This window comes from Onthophagus taurus, chromosome 11, assembly GCF_036711975.1.
Source record: "Onthophagus taurus isolate NC chromosome 11, IU_Otau_3.0, whole genome shotgun sequence".
Classification (NCBI taxonomy): domain Eukaryota; kingdom Metazoa; phylum Arthropoda; class Insecta; order Coleoptera; family Scarabaeidae; genus Onthophagus; species Onthophagus taurus.
In genome coordinates, this window is record NC_091976.1 from 15,906,559 (window position 1) to 15,916,843 (window position 10,285).

The following is a 10,285-nucleotide window of genomic DNA, read 5'->3' on the forward strand; positions in this document are numbered from 1 at the left end:
AAAGTTTACTGATAACTGAAATGTGGCGGACTTTCCTATACCAGGCTGCTGCTCCGTATGTGATCATAGGTCTAACCACAGTCACATAGAGCCAGTAGTCCAGAAGGATAGTCTAGCTTTGTGTAAAACTCCCTGCAAATGTCCATTCCATGACAGAGTTTTGTGTAGGATTACTCCTAGATATTTGACTTCCTTTCAGAAAGGAATTTCTTCACCTTGGATTAGTCCACCGAACTTTCGTCCCCTGGTGAAGGGCACAACGATTGTCTTTTGCCGGTTTATCGAGAGATTCTCTCCCTTACAACAAGCGCAAATGGTATCTAGGGTCACCTGGAGGACTTTGGATATCCTCGACAAACAGGTTCCTTCGACCATAACGACAATGTCATCAGCATACGCTTGTATTTCTACACCAACGGCTTCGACTATCGCAATCAGTTCATCAACCAGAATCTGATGCGATTAACAGCAGGGTAGCGGCATAAAACATGCTCAAACGGCTCCTTGTTCTCCCCACATAGTCGGTATTCAGCATCGATGGCTAGTCCCAACAAGTTGGGATGTGTCTTTAATCGGCAGTGCCCAGTAAAGACACCCATTAGACCTTTAATGCTGCTATGAGCATTAGTTAGTAATAAAATATTCCCTGGTTTGACAGTGACTACTGGTCTATAGTAGACGAATTTTCTCTTCAGCTCATAGTCTGACCTCACAAACGCTTTAGCGCTGCCCTCTCGTGCTAGCTCATCTGCCGCTTCATTGCCAGCGACACCAGAGTGACCTGGGACCTACATCAAAGAAACTCTGAGAAAGAGATGTCTCAATTTATTGGCAATCAATAGTGCATATTTGGATATGCACTATCTCCTGATAAAAAGGATTCCCCTATTTCATTGGGATTTTCAGTTATTTTTGTATAAATTTCCGATTTTTTTAAAAACCTCGCATCACGCATAGAGCCCGACTCACCACAAAATTCATCAATAAATTTTTTTTTGTCATTTACTACTGCTTGTAATAGTAGACTATGATAATCCTTCCTGTTAATGTATGAAATGTCTTCCGCAGCCCATTGATAGGACACGTTGGAACAGTTTTGAGCATATTACTTAAATCTGTAAATGGTAGTTCTAGCCACCTTCTCTATATGCAAATGAAAGTTGGCGTTGTGCTTCTCGCACCAGAGATTGCCAATATAACTGAAGTCTGTCGGTCTTGCCTATACCAGGCTGCTGCTCCGTATGTGATCATAGGTCTAACCACAGTCACATAGAACCAGTACAGTCTTTCAGGAGTAGGATCCTAATTTTTTCGACAAAGGCTACGACCAGTCCACAAGGATAGTCTAGCTTTGTGCAAAACTCCCTGCAAATGTCCATTCCATAACAGGGTTTTGTCCAGGATTACTCCTAGATATTTGACTTCCTTTGAGAAAGGAATTTCTTCACCTTGGATAGTTGGGCGGATTAGTCCATCCAACTTTCGTTTCCTGGTGAAGGGCACAATAATTGTTTTTTTGCGGGTTTATTGAGAGGTTCTTTCCCTTACACCAAGCGCAAATGGTATCTAGGGTCACTTGGAGGACTTTAGATATCCACGATAAACAGGTTCCTTTGACCATAACGACAATGTCATCAGCATAAGCTTGTATTTCTACACCAACGGCTTCGACTATCGCAATCAGATCATCAACCAGGAGGGACCAAAGCAGGGGAGATAACACCCCTCCCTGCGGGCAACCACCTTCCGGCCTGAAGCGTATCGTATCACCGTGGAGTAAAGTAGAAACTATTCTACTATCAAGCATATTGCGGATCCAACCCGCTATAGTTGCTTCCACTCCCCTGTCAAGAGCAGCTCTTTCAAAAGATTGTGGTATTGCGTTGTTGAACGCTCCCTCTATATCCAGAAACGCACAAACCAAGATTTCTTTATCCTGCAGCGTCCTGGATACTCTACCAACTAAGTTGTGTAAGGTATTAGGAGTAGGGACCGAACGGCCCGCTTTGGGTATATAAGATACTCTTACCTTAGTCCATTCTGCCGGTACATTTTTCCAGGCGACACTCGCTCTGAAAATTTTTACCAAAATTGGCAACAACAATGACCTTCCTTGCTGTAGTAAAGCAGGAAAGATATTGTCTTCTCCAGGCGATTTGAACGGCTTAAACGTTTGAATCGCCTGGTCCACGGATGTGCAAGTGACGACTTTTCTAGTCACACTCCAATCCGTATTTGAGGGACGCTTTGGCTTGCAGGAACAGCCCGCTGTGGCATTATCAGCCCTCATCATCAAGCTTCCTGGGAAGTGAGTCTGCATGAGAAGTTCTAACGAGGCTCTGCTAGAGTACCTAAAACTACCGTCAGGCGGCTTAAGTGAGCCCAGGGATACTGCCGGATCTCTAGCGAGAATCTTGTGAATTCTTGCACTGCTGGGTGTGTCTTTCACTCCCTCACAGAACCTCCTCTAAGACTCTCTTTTTGTCTTACGTATGTTTTTGGTGTAATTCATTAATGCCTGTTTATATTTCTCCCATTCACCTAATGTCTTGGCCCGGTTAAGGAGCCTCTGGACCTCTTGTCTTTCGGAGCTAAGAGATTCCTTCCCCCAGGGTGTGCCCCGATTATTACTTTTCACCTTCAGTGGACTGCTACTGTGATAGGCATACGTGGCTCATATGCGTATGTTGTTTTTGTATTTTAGGGGATATTTGCCTCAATAAAAACATGAAACTCTCTTTAGTCATTCTTAAATGATAAAAAAATGCTTGATGATCTTCATGGCATAATTCTCTAATTAAAGTACTAGATGCACCCAGGTTATTTCCACGTGCAATCGACGATCTAACCCAGCAACTATGTTTTCGCTTTTTTTTGTTAATAACATGTGCAGTTCCAAGGAGCACATTTGGAGCACCATATTGATGACAGCGCGAAGTACAGGTGTCCAAATTTCGCTGGATTTGCAGGGTATCTCAGTTATGATGAAAGATAGAAAGTTGCGGCTTTCGCGAACCTGAGCTACTTTTTTGTGAAACTTGCAATGGCCCAAACCAAATTTTCATAGCCCTCTTCGTGTTTGATATACAGGGAGTGTTTCAAAATTTACGATTTTCAGACACATCCTGTATCTCGGCTATCCGGAAACTTAGTAAAAAAGTAAAAACGGGTTCTAATAGATTTTTTCACGTGAAATCCAATGGTACACGTAGAATTTTTCTAATCATCACGGTTTTTGAGTTATAAACACAACTCAAATAGTGAATACTCAACTTCTAAAATACTTAACTTTTTATAACTCAAAAACGGTGATGATTAGAAAAATTCTACGTGTACCATTGGATTCTCAGGTTCGCGAAAGCCGCAACTTTCTATCTTTCATAATAACTGAGATACCCTGCAAACCCATCGAAATTTAGACATCCTGTACATCACTTGACTCCATTTTGATGACTGTGCCAGTACACAATTATAACATTTATGTGGAAACAACTTTTGGCGTCACTTAACTCCCTTCGTACTGGCGCCAGTAATCCATGCATGTGGAAACTTAGCTTTAACCCTTGGGTAGACGCGCCTCTATACGTAATGCCAATACATGCGCTGGGACTATCAGTCCCATAGCAGAAAACAGCTCAATTTTTATATTATACATACTTTGAATTATAAATTAAATGTTTTACAGCAAAAGTTGGTTTATTAAAGTATTTGAAACCTGAAAATATTAGGGTATAAAAAGGCAACTAATATCTAGCTTGAATCAAAGTTAACATTTAATAATTTGTAAAACACATGGGTACGAACACATTTGTTGTATATCTTTATTTTATTATCCACGTCTTTTTCACTACTACCTTCAAGACAATTTTGACAAATTGATTTAACGTGTTTTTTCAAACATATATAGCTATTACACTTTTCGCATGTAAAGGTTGTTCTGGCGTCCTTCTTCGATTCTATGTAACAAGCTTCGCATCGTTTCCTTTTGACAAATCTTCGACTTGTTCCAAGTTGATTGTTGTCGTCTGGTATTGCTGGCTTATGCTTTGCTAGCATGGTTTTCAGTTCATTTGGCAATGACCGAATAAGCGATCTCCTCGTCAATTGTTCTGAAACTAAACTGAGAGATAATTTTTTTAGATAGTCTCGTCTTGAAATATATTCGTTGCCATTGCCCAAAAAAATAATTCTAGCATTTATCGCTGCTACATTCAATAAATGATAAAAGATGACCATCGGCCATCGCCTTGTTGCTCTACCAACGTTGTATGTAGCGCACAATTTGTCCACTACATCCACTCCAGATTTTGTACTATTATAGTGTTCGATAATTTCCGGTTTCCGTTGTCTGTTAGTTGCCACTTCATTGCTTGACGTATGCAAGGTGGATAGCAATACAACAGTCTTACCCTTCTTGGGCACGTAGGAGACAAGGGTTTCGTTTCTTGTGTAACCGAAAATGCTGTCATACTGTGCTCTACGTTTTGGCAAAGCAAAACTTGGTGGTAAACCTCTCTTGTTTTTTCGGACAGTTCCAACGTATGATATTTTCTTCTTTTCCAAAGCTTTTACAAGTTTCAAACTTGTAAACCAATTGCCTGCGGTAATGTTTCTTCCGCTTCCATAAATTGGCTCTGAAATTTGCATGACAATATCTTCCGCAGAATTACTATTTTTGTAAGGTCCGTCAGGTTGTTGGCCGCAATAGATCTCCATGTTGACAGTATAAAAAAGCTTTGCGTCAGCAAGACAAAAGATTTTTATACCATATTTTGTTGGCTTTGACGGTTATATTGCCGGAAACCACAACGACCACGAAATGCTGGAAGCATCTCATCAATAGTGACGTTTTCGCCTAAATTGTAATGTAATTTGCATTCTCAATAAATAAAACAAATATTTCACCATTCATGGGATTCCCATCGGATACGTGCATGAATGCAACACAAAAACAGATCGATATATTTTTATTCTTATTTTTATATAAAATTGATACTTATTAGAAATATACAACTAAACAATTTACTAACACGTAAATAAAAAGGAGATATCTAAACAATAAAACTACCGAATATGTGCGTGAACTACCAGATCAACGTTCGCTGAAAAAAGGAGACGTAAATACACGCATTGGGATTTTCAGTCCCAAATCATGTACGCGGCATTGTTTGAGTGTTTACAAAGTAATAAAACTGAGCCTTCATTTGAAACTCATGTAAAGGGTTCCTAAAACATCATTTTGAGATCTCAAAAATCCACAGAGCCGTAGCTGTAATAGTTTTTACGTAATTACAGAAATGATAAGGCATGGGACTGCCAGTCCCATACGCGTCTATTCAAAGGTTAAGCTAAATTATTCGTGTTAAATCTTTAACCATAATAAAATGAATGAGTGTATAAAAATACTGCTTAAATGGAGAGACTACTGCACTTAGAATTGATTAGCTAGTCTTAATCATATTGAGGCGTGCTTAATATTAGATGGTTGTCTGCTAGATTGAGTGATCATTCCTTAGAACTCCATTTTTGAAGAATTACTAAATTATTTTTTTTAAATTTCCAACTGAAACTCTTCTAATCCATACTTATTCTTGTTTTCATTATACTCACTTCATCAAATAAAGTTTATTAACCAAAAAAATTAAGTTAATTTGATTCTAGCAAGTTGAGCTAATAGCAAGTTTAATATTAAATAGCATATTTTTATTAATTAAAAAATAAAATAATACTTTATAACATTGCATAAACAGTTAATAATCATTTAATTATTATCATTAACACACCCAACAAATAAACTAGGAAAATAATAAAGTTTTTCTTCAACACTTTGAAGGTCAACCCAAGCTAAACCTTCTTTTAACATAAATTCTAAACTTTTCTCCGCCCTTTCTTGACTCCAACTTAATTTTCCCTTCAAGACACTAACACTAACCCACCCTGAATTTTGATCAGCACATTGTAACAAAGTTGTATGATCCAAACTTAATTCTCCGGCGATTGATTGCACCATAAATTGTCCTTTACCCATTGATAATACACTAAAACCCCTACCCAAAATTTTTAATTTTTTAGCTGCAGCTAAAAGATCATCCTTAGAAATTTCTTGATGATGTTTACTTTGACCCCGCGCATTAATCAACCTCGTTCTTAATTCATCCAAACTTATTAATCCTCCGTTTTTATGGTTAGTTGATAAACATACTTCAACAATTTGAACAGCTAATTCGTAGTAAAAGTCGCCAATTCCAAGTACGGACCAAAAACCTTTACCAGAAGCTAAAGGGTCAACTCCGATCGAGGCACACATTTCCTGAAATTGACGACGAAACTCGGGATTTTTCCGAATTTCATTCTTGTGTTTCGAAGCGAAATCTTCTAAATTAACCCGAAATGCCTCTAGTTGTTTACTCATTTGTTCAAATTGATTTTCTTGGATCTCATTACCTTTATCTTTGTATTTTTCTTGTTGAAGACGTTCCTTTTGGATTGCTCCTATTCCAACGCGTCGTCTCATTGTTGTATGGGAAGAGGAATCGTCGGAAGATGAAATTTTTTATTATATTTTTGTTAATTAACTTGATTTGATAAAGATTTAGGATTGTTTTGAAAGGTATTTGTCAAAATTTTAAGGTTATATTTAGGCAGCGTTCATTAAAATCTAGTTATTTATTTTTTTATTTATAAATGTAGTGGTACTACTGTGTGCATAAATGACATATACAAAAATGAAATTTGTTTCTATTTTGTTATAAAATTTGCAATCAACAATATTCAATCAACTTTATTGTTAAAGAAGAATGTGAATTTTCGAAAATAAACAATTACATTGAAGTGGTTGTCCATAAAATGGCTGAAAAAGGTAAATTTTTGTTGTTTAAAGTAAAACTAATTAAATTGCTTCTTTTATTTAAAAAACAATTTAGAATAAATAAAGAAATGGTTCACCAGAGTAACTTCCTTTCGCTTTGCTGTCTTGGAGTATTTCGAGTAACAAATGTAGTTATTTATGCATGTATTAGCTCAAATATAAATGTTAAAAATATATATACAGGTGTCTCCGAAATGCGTGTACCAACGGAAGACCACAGATTCCTTGGCTCAAAATAGGTTGATTTAAGTTAAGTTATCTATATCCAAAGTTGCTTCGTTTCGCCGCTAGAGGACTTCAAAGTTAGCAAAAAAATAAATTTATGGAATCAATTTCAATAGTCATAGACAAAGTATAGTATTTTACTCAAATACAGGTGTCCCACCTAAGTTGCCTCGGTCCATAGTCGAATTATGATTGAGTTTTTCAAAAAATGTTTCAGATTAAAGTTAAATCGAATCATATTGTACATACTTACCTCAAGATGTCTTATGTATGCCGACGAGATTAAAATATTTTCTCCTGTTGCTGCTGTTTCAGACTGTATTAACTTTCAGAATGACTTGAACAGATTTTATGATTTTTGTGAGATTAATAATTTGTCACTTAACATATCGAAGTGTCGAACTGTTACTTTCACGAGAAAAAAGCAGTTCTTTAAATTTGATTACCGGTGCGGAGTTAACACTATTAAAGACCTGGACATTACTTTAGATAGTAAACTACTGTTTGATCAACACGTTGACGCAGTGGTGGCCAGAGCTTATAGGATGCTGGGATTTGTAATGCGCTCTTCTGAATCGTTTTGCTGCCCTAGACCTATTATTTCTTTATACAATGCTTTAGTTAATAGTATCATTGTCTTTAAATATTTAAAGACAATAATAGTATTTTATCGTTCGGCAGTACAGCTTGGAACCCTCAGTACGACGCATACATTAACAGAATAGACAGGATTCACATAAGGTTTCTGAAGTATCTCTCGTATAAATTCCGGCATCCTTATACAGATTACCAATCTGCCTGTCAAATGTATCTTATGCCCACACTTCAGCAGCGCAGAACTTGCAGTGATGCCTGTTTTCTGTTCAGGTTGGTCACAGGTTACTGTGATTCTTCCTATCTTCTTTCACGCATTGATCTGCATGTTCCCCCTCGTCGGCTGCGCTATGACTTTCTGTTCTATGCGCCGACAAATTCGTATAGAAATTCCCCAATACTTCGCATGGGCAGTGGACCGTCTTGGGTTGGACATATTCGCCGTCACGCCGCACAACTTCAAACAAATTATTCGTAATGCCGTGCTCCGTGCTCCGATTTTAAGTACATTATCTCGTTGCAGCGGCTTGAGTTCTGCCTTGTATTGATTTGATCACATATGCTTAAGACTTAAGGCCATTAATTAATTAATTGATCGATTTTCAATTTTGTGTTCATACAATTTATTGTAGTATATAAAATGTATTACAGTGGAGTAGCTTTTATGTGGGACTATGTCCTGTTGCTATCCCCGTGTGAGTAAATAAATAAATATTTTAAAATTAGTTTCAGTAATGGCGGACTTCCGCTTCTACCAGAAATGGTTATTTTAAATGGAACATCCTGTATATTATTGCATTTTTGGATTCTTTGTGAAATTTCAATGGTAGCATAGATAACTGAATGGTAGTTTGTTAAGGATACCTTAGGTCTAACGGGTATCGTTTTTGAATTATATGACGATTTTCGAAAAAAATGACATTTGCAGCGTCTTATGAATTTGGTAATATTGCCGAAACTGTGAAAGCTAGAAATATTTGGTTTTCTGTTTTGGATTAACAATAAAAGAGAAAATTATGCATTTATATTACAGAGTTCTTAAGTAGGGACCTGTAATTTTCGAACTTTTTAATCATGGATAACTTAATTTTATTAAATGGAACAATATACCAGTTTTTGCATAACTGGATGTAAAATTTAATTGCCTTTCAGTTTTATACAGGTATCAAGGTGTCTATCTTCAACGGTTTTGGAGATATTCCGATTTGCGAAGTAGGCTTAATATTGTCTTATAAATAACTTGATAACTATTACAAATAGGTATAGGACATGCTTTGTAAAAAAGAAACCTTATTACTTGGCGAATAATTTAAGATAAAAAAATATGAGGCATTCCATTTAAAAAAAATGAGATATAGCTATTTCAAGTTTCTGATATTCAGTACAATATTACGAACACCTTGTAGAAGGTTACCAGATTTGTATAGGGGCATGAAGTTACTGTAACTATGCATTAATAATCTACAAAAGATTTGCTTTGTAGGGTCTTAAATAAAATGGGTATGCTTTCTTTTATAGACACGTGCAGACGGAGATTTTTTCACAAAATGTCGAATATTTCAAAAACGGTAAAATTTTGGTATAGGTAATGCTTAACAAATAGTATGTCGAATTTTAAGGGTAATTCAAAAATGTAATAAAATATGTGCGGTTATTATAAACATTTCGAAAAAATTTTATTAGAAAGATCGCTTCAGAATAATGTATTCTACAACCGTATAATGCTCTGATGCGGAAGATACGGGACACGCTGTATTTCAACAAACTTAAGTCAAACTTAAAAAATGTGTATATTCCTTGATAAAAGAGATATCGAGATGATTCTTGAACGAAAATGTAGAGAAGGGTTGCCATTCTAACGTAATGTAAATGAAATGTAGCGGTTCTTTCTGATAAATTCCACAGGGTGTTGCAAAATTAGAAGAAAAAACATAAATTTCTTTTTACACCCCGTATATGGGTAAGTAACGTTGACAATTGTCAGAAACCAGCAACACATTTCTTCTTTAAAAATCAACCTATACCGTGAAGAAAGAATCATCAAAATCCATCCGTTGATTCAAAAAAAAAATACCTTTAAACTTAATGCATAATTTATGTGGTGCGATAATTTTGGAGAGTAGTGTATAAACATTTTCTTCTAGCGACACCCTGTAAGGAGATATCGTCCGATTTCGCACTAATTGGACATCCTGCATAATCAAAGTGCTCACTGTCCGCTTACTAGGCATTCGCTCCCACACTTCGCCAAGCAGATGATGTATTTCTTGTTTTAGCGTTTTTCCTCCTACAACATCACTCTAGTTTCCCTTTGCAGCATCCTTCGACCTTATTTGCTTCATTTCTTATATTAATGGCTTCAGTATATTGTTAAGTAATCAATACACTCTCGTCTTTCTTCTCATATCCAACTGTTTCCTCAGCTGCTGTATATATTGCCTCCCTCAGAGCAACCCAGGTTTCATCTATTCCGGTTTCCTCCCGTTGTCTTCCTTCCAATCTCGTTTGTAGTTTCCTCTTAAAGTCTTTCCTTGCCCTTTCGTCACTTCTTAATTTAGCGCTATCAAACTTCCTCATTCTTGAGGTTTTCTTTATCAG

General features: G+C 36.7%; 1 protein-coding gene across 1 annotated transcript; it reads right to left on the bottom strand.

The window, feature by feature from the left end:
* Positions 1-5,681: 5,681 nt before the first annotated feature.
* LOC111418522 (vacuolar-sorting protein SNF8) lies at positions 5,682-6,638 on the bottom strand. Its single transcript, XM_023051063.2, has one exon. The coding sequence runs from the start codon at positions 6,512-6,514 to the stop codon at positions 5,762-5,764; it is 753 nt and encodes a 250-aa protein (XP_022906831.1). The 5' UTR covers positions 6,515-6,638; the 3' UTR covers positions 5,682-5,761.
* Positions 6,639-10,285: the final 3,647 nt, after the last annotated feature.

Coding starts and splice junctions, on each gene's coding strand:
- LOC111418522 (XM_023051063.2), bottom strand. CDS start 6,514: ATGAGACGACGCGTTGGAATAGGAGCAATCCAAAAGGAACGTCTTCAA.